We start from the raw sequence: 15058 nt of genomic DNA, 5'->3' as shown, positions 1-15058 counted from the left end.
TTGAGATTTATTTGAGATTATTAGATTACTTATGTCTTGACCAATTTCAATGGTGTTAATTTCTGTCTTGAATTCTTTGGATTCATTCATTTTAAGTCTGAATTTAACCATTTTTTTAGATTTTTAAGCCCCATTTTTTAATTGGTCCATATTGAGATGCAATAGGTCCAAAATTAGACTTTTTTTTATTTAATAAAATAAAATGAATTACTGTGATTCTTCATGTTCTTTGAAATGCTGTATATATTAAGATTTTTAATTTTCTCCTGATTTCAAGTTGGTCCTTTTCATCATGCTCATTGAGGTCCAAAGGGTCTAAAAATAAACACTCCAAATTAAGAGCTGTAATTATAACCATGATACAAAGCTGGAATGTTGTGTCCACACTTGCCCTAGTTGTTCATGGTTTGACCCCTGTTATGCCTGACCAGAGCATTTATTTTTACATATTGTATTGATATAAGCATATCATAAAAGAAATGATGAGAAATACATTATTTATCAGAGAAGAAAATCAATGTAGAATATAACACTGTATTATAAAGACTGAAAGAGGTCCCTGAGGAATTCTTTTACAGCTTTAATTTCCTGCCTGCATATCGACAGCAATCATGATAATCTATAGGAATACAAATTATCTCTACTGCATTTTCAGTCATGTAATTTTTCATAAATTCATAGAAATTCTTTGGCTTTAATCCTTTGTTGTTAAAGTAAAAATGAGTAATGTATGTTGCTAAAAAACCTTTCCATCAAATTTTAGTTTACACTAATGGGTATATGTTACATGTTGTACATTCATGATAATACAGATAGATACTCTCACATTGTATGTAAATTGCATGTTTCATGAAAAATAGTTTGATATGAACTGTATAATAGACTAAGGTTTTAACATTTTATTATAAAGGCTCTGCAAAGTAAAACAAAGAAAATATCTTTTTTTTTTTTTGAAAAGTTGTACATGTAAAACACTTACAGTAAACAATTATTTTACAAATGCATTGTCCAAGGCCCTAAAAACAATGAAAGACATATCTTATTTAGTTCCATAATAAAGGTATACATTTTTTCCAGTGAGATTTTGGAATTCTTATATGAGTATACATGTACATGATGTATACCAATTGCATTATTGTTAAAGGCTACCATTAGAAACCTGATATAAGTTACATTTGTATTTTTAGTTCTTATTTGACCAATTTGTTTTTTTACAACATAAAAAAAAATGTATTAGTTGTAATGTCATGAATCTTATTAATGAGTAAACACATTTTATTTGCAGGTGCTACATGTGACCTTATTAATTCAGAAAATGTGAACCAAGCTGCCTTAGTAGGTAAAAATGTTACGCTGTCATGTGCTTTAAAACAAAATGGTGAAGACATATTGCACAACAATCACCAACCTAAAAAATATAATGTAACTTGGAAACACACCCCTGTACACTCTCAGAAATCCGTAAATATTCTAGAAGTGCAGATAGACTCTGGTTTCCATCCTCATCTGGTTCATACAGCTGATGGAAACAAGTATTTCATCTCAGCAAAGGATGGATCACTGATAGTACTAGATATTGACCTCACTGATGCTGGACTGTATACCTGTTTGGTGCAAGGGGACTCACTGTTGAAAAATTCAACTTCAGATTTGTTTGTGTTGTGTAAGTTTTTAATTTGTATAAGAATAATATATACTTGAACAAATAAAAGAATCATAAAAGAACAAAGGAGTTGGTAAGACAAATAAAAATAGATAACACCATCATAAAAAGGAATAGACCTTAAAAGAAAACCAACCACAGAAAAAAATAAAATTTGATCAATATAAAAGTGAATTGAGTTAAGGAAGAAAAAACAGTATTGCTTTATTATACCCCCTGGTTTGAAAAAGTGGGTGTATACTGTTTATTTCTATCTGTCTGTTCGTCCATCCTACAGTTTATCCATCCATTCATTTGTCAGTCTTTCAGTCTGTATGTCCATCTGTCCCATGAACTACATCACTGTGATTTTTGAAATTTTGTTTCAGGGTTTATATAAGTTAGCTATACTGTGTACTGCGTTTTCAGATTCATCACTTAACAACTTCAAGTTTAACATCAAGTATTTGGGCAGGGGTATCATCAGTGAGTAGTAGGTTACTGTGTTTCACTTGTTTTAACTTAAATTACTATGATTATTTTTAAACAGTGCCACCACAGTGCCGCAACCTCATACCATCCTTCACTTACCATAATGGGGATGTCAACCAGGAAACATTGTTTGATTGTTCTGTACATTACCATGGTAACAAGCCTCCTATAATACTTTGGAAACATGACAAACAGGAACTGAATACTGGCACAGATTACCATAACAACACTTTTGCCATGGCAACCTTATCCTTTAAGCCAGATAAGAAGTATGATGGTTATAGATTCCTATGTTTGGTGGAGTATCCGAGTGCTAAGTTTTTAACGGCATGTCAAACTAAGCCACCATTACAGATTTATTGTAAGTTGGACATTTTACTGGGGAATTATAATTATACTACTGCTAGTTAGTGTGTGTCTGTACATATTTTTTTCCAACTATGTAATCAAATTTCGTCAAATTTTATAAAAAATTACAAGTTAAAGCTCATAGAAATTTGATATGTAGCTTTATATGAAGGTACTATACTGTGTTAAGCTTTTTGAGATTAACCTTATCTTTCTATCTATATATTCTTACACACCATGCATGTCATTCTTGTAATATCATTTATTGGCCATATTAAAATTAAAATTATCATCACATTTTTCTCAGGGACCACAATGAACTTGAAGGCTTCTCAAAATTTAAATCCAATTTCATCTGAGTGTTGTACAATTATTGTTTTGTCTGTTGGTGGGATTTCACATCCATCACTTAACTTTTTTATAACAAATATTTTCTTCATATTCAATTTAAGAACCTGTACATTTAAACAAAATTAACAAATATTTTCTTCATATTCAATTTAAGAACCTGTATATTTAAACAAAATTAACAAATATTATCTTTATATTCAATTTTAGTTCCTGTACATTTAAACAAAATGATAATAAAACCTCAAGCCGAGAAATATGTTTATAATTCTGGGAAAAGCATCAACCTGGACTGCCAAGCAAGTGGAAATCCCCATCCTAAATATAGATGGACATTTACACCAAAGGGAGATAATTCTGCAGAAATAACATTGTCTACAGAACCAAGATACACAATAACTGATGCAGATGAGAGAAATGAAGGAACATACAACTGTACAGTGACCAACAACATTAATGGAACTTTGTTTATTGATACTCAGACAAAATATATCAAAATAAATGGTAAGATATTCTGTTATTTAAAAAATAAAGAAATTTGGGTGTATAGTGCAAAAAATGCTTATTATCATGATTATTGATCATAATTTAAAAAATCCATGACCCCTGTACATGTGATTACCAGGTTACTTTGTGAAACATTTAACTCCAATTAGTTTCAGTGTAACATATATTTACTCTAAGACAAATGAAATTTGATTTCAGTTTTATTTTTGTAGATGAAAATAATTCTGATGGAGAATATAGATTTGTTATTATACAGTCAAGTCAGGAAGATAACACTACACCAAATCCAACATCTTCAGCTGGTAGTAAGTTTGACCAAGTATACTGTAGACCAACTCATCTATCAATAGATTTATATAACAACAACATTGATTACTGCAATTGTTTCAAGCTTGATTTTTTTCTTTGTTAGAATACTGTAAATTCAGAAATTATCGAGTGCATTGATTATTGCAATTTTGTCATTTTGGACTGAAATGGGATTTTTAATTTTTGCGAAAGTGAGAACAATCCTATTTAATTCATACAAATGATTAAGAGATAACTGTATTGTATTTGAAGCTTTAAGGACGTCCATCGGTAGTTTTACTGTCGCAAATTTAGTTTACCTGGCGACGCGGAGCGGAGACAGGTAAACGGGTATTTGCGACAGTAAAACTACCGATGGACGTCCGAAAAGCTTCAAATACAATACAGTTATCTCTATTCTAATGCAAAACAAGTTCATAATTAAATTTCAATCATAATTTCAGTGTAAAATCTTCATTTAAGAAAATTCCGCGAAAAGATGTTATCTTCTTTGGTCCCTACACTAGGTGACGTCATAGGTATGCTAATGGCATCAAACATAAACACTGGGCGTTTTCTGGCTTATGTGCCGCTTCAGAATGTAATAAAATTTGATAAAAAGAAGATTTTTAAGCGCAACAAGTGAGTTTTTCGTTTATTATTGTAGAAATAACATGTCAATACATTCCGAAATTCAAAATGTCGGCTTCCTTAGTTACAGACAAGGAGATAGAGAATTTTACGCTTGCTGTCATCCAATCAGAACAATTGTTACAAAATAATTGCATTAGAATTGCAATTATAACCCTGTCAAAATTTTGACCATAATAAAAAAATCTTAATTTACAGTACATCGAAGTAATGTTTACTTTTACTGGTGTTTATATAAGTAAATTTATTCATTCTGAAAATTTGTTTTTACTACCACTTAAATTCTTAAGGTTTAGGAGGCCAAAAGATGCTTGTACAAAACCAACTTGTATAATTATAACCCCTGACTGATTAAAGTCAAATTTGGAGGGTTAAATACCAAACATTTTATCTAAGAAAATATAATGTAAGATTTATAGTACATCTATATACAAATTTATTTACCTAAATGAGGAGCATTTGTACCTTATAGATTCGTGTAGTGTTTTATTATAAAATTATAAGATCCAAAAACATGAAAGGTGACATACATTTTAAATAAATAAAAATTAAAATAACACACCAAAGAAATCTTAATCATCTTTTGTTTCCTGCTATCACCATATAGCATTAGCTTTGGAACAGTAAGATGTGCATGATAAAATAAGATGTAGTATGAATGCCAATGAGTCAGCACTCTTTTAGAAACCAAAGGACGTACAAAATTATGGTGCTGTCAATTATATTTGGATGAGTTTCTAATTTTGTGTATTTTTATGCTATTGGTGCAGTTACATGTGTGATATTTGATGTCATTCTAATATTGTGTTATTTCAGTATCCCCATATGCTATTGGTGCAGTTATATGTGCAGTATTGGCTGTAATTCTAATCTTGGTGTTTGTCATCCTGGGAATGAAGTTTAGAGTAAGTTTATAGTACAGTTTTGTGATCCAATTGATATTTCTCTATTTCTACATAAACTTTCCTTTTTAATGCACCTGTAGAGTCAAGTGTTGGCTTTTGCCAATACATTGTGTCCATCATCAGCTGCAAGTCTTCTATAAATCATTTTAATAAAATCATTTCATCTGAAAACTACTTTCTCATCATTCTTTATGAGTTCTTCCTTGAAATTTTACTTTATCCTAAAAACCAAAATAGTTGCTATTGTGAAAGAATAGGACAGGTTGGTAAAATGTATACAAAAATCTTAAAAATAAAGAATGAGAACAAAACTGAAGAATAAACAAAACATACTCTACCAAAATTAAAGGATGAACCCAGGTGCTGTTGAAGAGTAAATAGTTCTGACTAGTTTAGCACTACCAAACAATGTTTATATATTCCTTCAAACATGACTATAAGCTTCACATGTATGCATAACTTTTATGAAAGTTTAATTGTTTTAAACATTTTGTGAGTGGCACAACACATAAAAAATACATGTAGTTATTATTTGTTGTCATTCACGTATTTTATATAAACTTTTATGTAATGACACTTCTAATAGTTGTATTCTCTTCTGTAGGATCAATGCTTCCTCATGCAGATGAGGGACAAACGAACTCATACAAGATTGACCCGAGATCATGATGAGAACATGGATGACCAGGAAATAGAACTATTAGATGACAGTGTCCAGTCCAGTGTTCATACTGATGAGGTGAGAGCTATAATTTGACTGGATTTATGGTATATTATAGATTGAAGTAAGGATTCATCATTACACTCAAAAATTACAGTAATCAAAGTACTATAATTTAAAATGAGTATAAATTTATGAAATTTTGTCTCATATAAATAACTTTCAGTACAATTTATTTATTTCGATCAATTGGCTTCTTATAACAGAAGTTCTTCTATAAATGTCTTCTCATTTAGATGTGTTCAATAGTCTAAGACAATATACAGAAGAAAAATCTGATTTTTTCATGCTTCAACTCCTGTATCTCATTTAATAAGGAGTTAAGGCTTTAACTTTTTCGTTGTTGATTTTTCCAGAGCTTTGGACCGGCCATGGCAAGGGATAATGAGTTTCAAGATGTTTTATATGAATATTCTTAATATTATAGAAATTATTTTACATTTTTAGCTCACCTGGCATAGCCATGTGAGCTTATGCCATCACTTGGCGTCCGTCATCGTCCGTCGTCGTCGTCTGTTGTCGTCGTCGTCTGTCGTCGTCGTAAACTTTTTCAAGAATCTTCTCCTCTGAAACTACTTGGCCAAATACTTCCAAACTTTAACTGAATGTTCCTTAGGGTATCTAGTTTATAAATTGTATCCAAAGTTTTGATCCATCAACAAACATGGTCGCCATGGCTAAAAATAGAACATAGGGGTCAAATGCAGTTTTTGGCTTATATCTCAAAAACGAAAGCATTTAGAGCAAATCTGACAGAGGTAAAAATATTCATTAGGTCAAGATCTATCAGCCCTGAAATTTTCAGATGAATCTAACAATCCATTGTTGGGTTGCTGCCACTTAATTGGTAATTTTAAGGAAATTTTGCAGTTTTGGTTTATTATCTTGAATATTATTGAAGATAAAGATAAACTGTAAACAGCAAAAATGTTCAGCAAAGTAAGATCTACAAAAAAGTTAACATGACCAATATTGTCAATTGACCGCTTAAGGAGTTTTATATTGCTATCACGTTGACGTCGTCGTCTGCGTCGTCTGCGTCGTCGTCGTCGTCGTTGTTGTCGTCGTCGTCGTCGTCGTCGTCCGAATACTTTTAGTTTTCGCACTCTAACTTTAGTAAAAGTGAATAGAAATCTATGAAATTTTAACACAAGGTTTATGACCATAAAAGGAAGGTTGGTATTGATTTTGGGAGTTTTGGTCCCAACATTTTAGGAATTAGGGGCCAAAAAGGGCCCAAATAAGCATTTTCTTGGTTTTCGCACTATAACTTTAGTTTAAGTTAATAGAAATCTATGAAATTTTGACACAAGGTTTATGACCACAAAAGAAAGGTTGGGATTGATTTTGGGAGTTTTGGTTTCAACAGTTTAGGAATTAGGAGCCAAAAAAGGGCCCAAATAAGCATTATTCTTGGTTTTTGCACAATAACTTTAGTTTAAGTAAATAGAAATCAATGAAATTTAAACACAATGTTTATGACCACAAAAGGAAGATTGGTATTGATTTTGGGAGTTAAGGTCCCAACAGTTTAGGAATTAGGGGCAAAAAAGGGACCCAAATAAGCATTTTTCTTGGTTTTCGCACCATAACGTTAGTATAAGTAAATAGAAATCTATGAAATTTAAACACAAGGTTTATGACCATAAAAGGAAGGTTGGTATTGATTTTGGGAGTTTTGGTCCCAACAGTTTAGGAATAAGGGGCCCAAAGGGTCCAAAATTAAACTTTGTTTGATTTCATCAAAAATTGAATAATCGGGATTCTTTGATATGCCGAATCTAACTGTGTATGTAGATTCTTAATTTTTGGTCCCGTTTTCAAATTGGTCTACATTAAGGTCCAAAGGGTCCAAAATAAAACTTAGTTTGATTTTGACAAAAATTGAATCGGTTGGGTTCTTTGATATGCTGAATCTAAAAATGTACTTAGATTTTTGATTATAGGCCCAGTTTTCATGTTGGTCCAAATCGGGGTCCAAAATTAAACTTGGTTTGATTTCATCAAAAATTGAATAAATGGGGTTCTTTAATATGCCAAATCTAACTGTGTATGTAGATTCTTCATTTTTTGTCCTGTTTTCAAATTGGTCTACATTAAAGTCCAAAGGGTCCAAAATTAAACTTAGTTTGATTTTAACAAAAATTGAATTCTAGGGCCTCTTTGATATGCTGAATCTAAACATGTACTTAGATTTTTGATTATGGGCCCAGTTTTCAAGTTGGTCCAAATCAGGATCTAAAATTATTATATTAAGTATTGTGCAATAGCAAGTCTTTTCAATTGCACAGTATTGTGCAATGGCAAGAAATATCTAATTTCACATTATTGTGAAATAGCAAATTTTTTTTTTAATTAGAGTTATCTTTCTTTGTCCAGAATCAACTTAAATCTTTGTTATATACAATATACAATGTATATTCACTTTTTACTACCAACTGATAAATTTAAATAATCTTTACCATTCAGTGATAACAAGCAGTTTTTTTACATCTTAATATTTTATGATGTATTTAAATGAGTAGTTATTGTTGCAAACTCCATTAGAATATTTTAATTGAGATTAGTTTTGGAATAAGGGAAAGGGGGATGTGATTAAAAAATTGGGTTCAATTTTTCTCATTTGAAATTTCATAAATAAAAAGAAAATTTCTTCAAACATTTTTTTGAGAGGATTAATATTCAACAGCATAGTGAATTGCTCTAAGAGAAAACAAAAAATTTAAGTTCATTAGAACACATTCATTCTGTGTCAGAAACCTATGCTGTGTCAACTATTTAATCACAATCCAAATTTAGAGCTGAATCCAGCTTGAATGTTGTGTCCATACTTGCCCCAACCCTTCAGGGTTCAACCTCTGCGGTCGTATAAAGCTACGCCCTGCGGAGCATCTGGTTGGTTATTATCTTGAATATTATTGAATATAAAGATAAACTGTAAACAGCAGAAATGTTTGGCAAAGTTAGATCTACAAATAATCAATATGATCAACATTTAAATGGCATTTTAAAGCAAAAATAATAATTGTGAAAGGTTTAAGCAAAACGTTTCAGGTGAGCGAATCAGGCTCTTGAGAGCCTCTTGTTTATTTTAGCCACAGTATGGTAGATTGAAGTTATACTGGGAGATTCCCAGGAAAGACATTCGTTTAGTAGAAGAGATAGCTGCAGGGAGTTTTGTAGAAGTATGGAAAGGGAAAATGAAGAAATATCCTAACAGTAGTGAGATTCAGAAAGTGGCTATAAAGAAACTAATAGGTAAAATATGATATGAATGAAAATGTACATAAATGCACATATATATTATACTGGTTTGATAGATAGTGAGGTTGCATCTGTCCAACAATTTTCTATAGGTTCCTTGTATATTATATATTCTTTTTATGACTAATTTATGGGACTTATGTTTTCTGGTCTGTGCATATGTCAGTCTGTCCAGCTTCAGGTTAAAGTTTTTGGTAGGGGTAATTTTTTATGAAGTTGAAGTCCAATCAACCTGAAAATTAGTACACATGTTTCCTATGATATGATCTTTCTACTTTTAATGCCAAACTAAATATTTCTCCCCATTTTCATAGTCCACTGAACATAGAAAATGATAGCCCAGAGGGTACATCCTTGTACTGGGGACACATTCTTGTTTAAACTTGAACTGGCTACTACCAAGATACAATGAAAAACATCTAAAAATAATAAAGCTTTTATGTTTATTTTGATGTGAACTTTAAAAAATTAGCCAAAATATCAAATGGACTTCATTGTTCACTGACTATCAAAATTGTGTAAATAGGGAAAGAGGGACGAAAAATACCAGAGGGACAGTCAAACTCAGAATGTTGTTCTCCATATGCTTTTTAGCTCACCTGGCCCAAAGGGCCAAGTGAGCTTTTCTCATCACTTGGCGTCCGTCGTCTGTCGTCGTCCGTCGTCGTCGTCCTGTGTCCGGCGTTAACTTTTACAAAAATCTTCTCCTCTGAAACTACTGGGCCAAATTTAACCAAACTTGGCCACAATCATCATTGAGGTATCTAGTTTGAAATTTGTGTCCGGTGACCTTGCCAACCAACCAAGATGGCCGCCATGGCTAAAAATAGAACATAGGGTTAAAATGCAGTTTTTGGCTTATAACTCAAAAACCAAAGCATTTAGAGCAAATCTGACATGGGGTAAAATTATTTATCAGGTTAAGATCTATCTGCCTTGAAATTTTCAGATGAATCTGACATTCCGTTGTTAGGTTGCTGCCCCTGAATCAGTAATTTTAAGGAAATTTTGCTGTTTTTGGTTATTATCTTGAATATTATTATAGATAGAGAAAAACTGTAAACAGCAATAATGTTCAGCAAAGTAAGATCTACAAATAAGTCAACATGACCAAAATGGTCAGTTGACCACTGTAGGAGTTATTGCCCTTTATAGTCAATTTTTAACCATTTTACGTAAATCTTAGTTATCTTTTAGAAAAATCTTCTCCTCTGAAACTACTGGGCCAAATTAATTGAAACTTGGCCACAATCATCTTTGGGGTATCTAGTATAAAAAATTGTGTCCGGTAACTTGGCCAACCAACCAAGATGGCGGCCATGGCTAAAAATAGAACATGGGAGTAAAATGCAGTTTTTGGCTTATAACCCAAAAAACAAAGCATTAAGAGCAAATCTGACAGAGTTGAAATTGTTGATCAGGTCAAGATCTATCTGCCCAGGAATTTTCAGATGAATTGGATCATCGGTTGTTAGGTTGCTGCCCCTAAATTGGTAATTTTGAGGAAATTTTGCTGTTTTTTTGTTATTATCTTGAATATTATTATAGATAGAGATAAACTGTAAACAGCAATAATGTACAGTAAAGTAAGAACTAAAAATGAGTCAACATGACCAAAATAGTCAATTGACCCCCCTGAGGAGTTATTGCCCTTCATAGTCATTTTTTAACAATTTTCACAAAATTTGTAGATTTTCACTAACATTTTCCACAGAAACTACTGTTATAGATAGAGATAATTGTAAGCAGCAAAAATGTTTAGTAAAGTAAGATCTTCAAACACATCACCATCACAAAAACACAATTTTGTCATGAATTCATTTGTGTACAATGTTTAATATTAACATAGACCAAGGTGAGCGACACAGGCTCTTTAGAGCCTCTAGTTATAGTATTGAGTACATGTATTGATTCCTTCACAGAAAATGCTACAGAGCAAGAAAGAAAATTTTTCCTGGGAGAGATGGAAGTACAGAAAATGTTACAACCTCATCCTAATGTTATCCTTCTGATTGGTTGTTATACCTTCCATGGTAAGTTCTCCACCAATAGAAATACAGAAAATGTCACAACTGATCATAATGTATAATCCTCCTTATTGGTTCTCATACTTTCCATTGTAAAATCCTAGATAAATTTGTTGTTAATTTTTTTTTTTTTTTTTTAAATAATAACTTGAAAATTTGTTGATGTTATTAAAACAACTTTTGATAAAGGATTTGATTAGTATTCTGGATTTTTACTAAACTTGGACAGAAGCTTCTTACAATCAAAACATAGTATTGAAAGGAATATTTCCATTGATTTTTCTCGAAACCCTTTAATACCAATTATTGTGGATGAAAGCTAGAAAATTGTTTTTCTTGGATACTTAATTTCATGAATACATGTATAACAAACTTGAAATCTTTGTATTAGGCTGAACACTTACATATGTGGTTCACCCTTGACCAAAATAGTCCACAAAATGAGTACCCAAAAAACTATAATGAAGTCACCGTATCATTCTTACAAGACGTCCTTCAAACGCTTTGAGTACATACCCGTGATAGAATATGAATATATTGCTTGGGCTGTTCTGATTGTACTCCAATGTCATATGCTTTTTATACGACCGCAAAATTTGAAAAATTTTTCGTCGTATATTGCTATCATACTGTCGTTGTCGTCGTCGTCATCGTCCGAATACTTTTAGTTTTCGCACTCTAACTTTAGTAAAAGTGAATGGAAATCTATGAAATTTTAACACAAGGTTTATGACCACAAAAGGAAGGTTGGTATTGATTTTGGGAGTTTTGGTCCCAACATTTTAGGAATTAGGGGCCAAAAAGGGCCCAAATAAGCATTTTCTTGGTTTTCGCACTATAACTTTAGTTTAAGCTAATAGAAATCTATGAAATTTTGACACAAGGTTTATGACTACAAAAGAAATGTTGGGATTGATTTTGGGAGTTTTGGTTTCAACAGTTTAGGAATTAGGGGCCAAAAAAGGGCCCAAACAAGCATTTTGCTTGGTTTTTGCACCATAACGTTAGTATAAGTAAATAGAAATCTATGAAATTTAAACACAAGGTTTATGACCATAAAAGGAAGGTTGGTATTGATTTTGGGAGATTTGGTCCCAACAGTTTAGAAATAAGGGGCCCAAAGGGTCCAAAATTAAACTTTGTTTGATTTCATCAAAATTGAATAATTGGGGTTCTTTGATATATATGCTGAATCTAACTGTGTATGTAAATTCTTAACTTTTGGTCCCGTTTTCAAATTGGTTTACATTTAGGTCCAAAGGGTCCAAAATTAAACTTAGTTTGATTTTGAAAAAAAATGAATCGGTTGGGTTCTTTGATACGCTGAATCTAAAAATGTACTTAGATTCTTGATTGTTGGCCCCGTTTTCAAGTTGGTCCAAATCGGGGTCCAAAATTAAACTTTGTTTGATTTCATCAAAAATTTAATATATGGGGTTCTTTGATATGCCAAATCTAACTGTGTATGTAGATTCTTCATTTTTGGTCCTGTTTTCAAATTGGTCTACATTAAAGTCCAAAGGGTCCAAAATTAAACTTAGTTTGATTTTAACAAAAATTGAAATCTTGGGGTTCTTTGATATGCTGAATCCAAACATGTTCTTAGATTTTTGATTATGGGCCCAGTTTTCAAGTTGGTCCAAATCAGGATATAAATTATTATATTAAGTATTGCGCAATAGCAAGTCTTTTCAATTGCACAGTATTGCGCAATGGCAAGAAATAACTCATTGCACAATATTGTGAAATAGCAAATTTTTTTTTAATTAGAGTTATCTTTCTTTGTCCAGAATAGTTTGCAAGAAATATCTAATTTCACAATATTGTGCAATAGCAAGATTTTTTTTTAATTGGAGTTATCTTTCTTTGTCCAGAATCAACAAGAAATATCTAATTTTATAATATTGTGCAATAGCAAGAATTTTTTTTAATTGGAGTTATCTTTCTTTGTCCAGAATCAACAAGAAATATCTTAATTTCACAATATTGTGCAATAGCAAGAATATTTTTTAATTGGAGTTATCTTTCTTTGTCCAAAATCAACTTAAATCTTTGTTATATACAATATACAATGTATATTCACTTTTTACTACCAACTGATAAATTAAAATAATCTTTACCATTCAGTGATAAGAAGCAGTTTTTTTTACATCTTAATATATTATGATGTATTTAAATGAGTAGTTATTGTTGCAAACTCCATTAGAAATTTTAATTGAGATTAGTTTTGGAATAAGGGAAAGGGGGATGTGATTAAAAAAATTGGGTTCAATTTTTCTCATTTGAAATTTCATAAATAAAAAGAAAATTTCTTCAAACATTTTTTTGAGAGGATTAATATTCAACAGCATAGTGAATTGCTCTAAGAGAAAACAAAAATTTTAAGTTCATTAGAACACATTCATTCTGTGTCAGAAACCTATGCTGTGTCAACTATTTAATCACAATCCAAATTTAGAGCTGAATCCAGCTTGAATGTTGTGTCCATACTTGCCCCAACCGTTCAGGGTTCAACCTCTGCGGTCGTATAAAGCTTCGCCCTGCGGAGCATCTGGTTTATGGATGAACTACCCAACATCATAGAACCATGACGTCATGATATGAACTTTTACGGTAAAATTCACGCCTGTGAAACAGAAATCATCACAACAAGGAAAGGTAAACAAGCGATGCAAAAATGTGTAATATAAGCCATTGTTTGTATACATTTAAGACAAATGATTAAAGTTATCATTTACAATCATCCAAACCTATCTAAATACATTATTGTTAATAGTGTTAGCATGTCACTTATTCAGTTTGCTACATTCTTTTACGTCAATTTAATAGTGAGTTTATTTATGGTAAAAAAAGGGCCAAGCCATGGTAAAATCACGATATATTCAAGCCCCCATGAATTTTTTCTTAATTATACCAGTCTTTCAAAGCATCTTTAAAACTGACCCCTCGATACCCTGATCTGCCTTTCTTACATGCTATATTATATTACAGAGCCATGGTTGTTAATGTTAGAGTATGCACAAGAGGGTACTCTATACGAGTATCTACAGTACAGCCGTCCAGGAGCACAAACAGTGCAGATCTCATCTAATTCAGTACATCATAAAAACATTAATTCACATCGACTGCTAGCTTTAGCTGCACAAGTAGTTAATGGATTGATGCATCTACAAAAGTTTAAGGTAATGTAGATCTCTGATAATTAGTGAAATTGACATTGATGAAACTGTAACCCTGTGCTGAGGATACCCATTAACAAAAATAATATCGGTCAGACATGATAAAGGGGAGATAATTAGATTTATTTACTTTAATTTTGCAATATGTGGTAAAATGTATAAGGTATATGCAACTCTTTCTAAGTAGCTAGACAAATTTTGATAAGATTTAACACAGTCGTAAAACACAACCTGAGGATGTGCAGGAGTATAGTTCTTGTCCTATATGTTAAAGGGGAGATAATAGACTTACTCTAATATTACTCTATGGTAAATTCCGACTCATAAACCAGGGCATATTTGGTATAAATTAAAGGACATGCTTGATAATAAATCTTTGCACTGACAGCCACCCCATATGGAAGCTGATTTACAAATTTATATTTTCAACATCAGGGGTTTATTTGTGAAGTTGTAAGAATCTATCTATACTTTGGCAAAAAGTTTAACTGATTTGAAAGTAAGAAAATCAACCATTTGACTGCTAAATCAATAACTTATAAAAGGGTAAATTGTGAGATTAGGGGTTGAAGTCATAAAACTTTGCTCAGTGCTCGGAGCACAAAAATCATGCTTGAAACATGAATTAGGTAATTACAGACCAATTACACTATTAAATGTTGATGTTAAAATTATTGCATATACAT

The 15058-nt window shown here is 31.7% G+C and overlaps 1 protein-coding gene across 1 annotated transcript in view; it reads left to right on the top strand.

Moving 5' to 3' along the window:
* The window catches only part of LOC134720644 (fibroblast growth factor receptor-like), a 45949-nt gene that overhangs the window by 21883 nt on the left and 9008 nt on the right, over positions 1-15058 (top strand). The window contains exons 3-11 of the mRNA XM_063583023.1: positions 1286-1663; positions 2193-2495; positions 3041-3334; positions 3550-3642; positions 5093-5181; positions 5786-5920; positions 8998-9160; positions 11089-11199; positions 14185-14375. Coding sequence (XP_063439093.1) covers positions 1286-1663; positions 2193-2495; positions 3041-3334; positions 3550-3642; positions 5093-5181; positions 5786-5920; positions 8998-9160; positions 11089-11199; positions 14185-14375 — 1757 coding nt within the window. The remainder of the gene's footprint in view (positions 1-1285; positions 1664-2192; positions 2496-3040; positions 3335-3549; positions 3643-5092; positions 5182-5785; positions 5921-8997; positions 9161-11088; positions 11200-14184; positions 14376-15058) is intronic.

This window comes from Mytilus trossulus, chromosome 6, assembly GCF_036588685.1.
Source record: "Mytilus trossulus isolate FHL-02 chromosome 6, PNRI_Mtr1.1.1.hap1, whole genome shotgun sequence".
Lineage (NCBI taxonomy): Eukaryota > Metazoa > Mollusca > Bivalvia > Mytilida > Mytilidae > Mytilus > Mytilus trossulus.
Note: the sequence above shows the minus strand (reverse complement) of the source record. Positions and strands in the feature narration are given on the sequence as shown.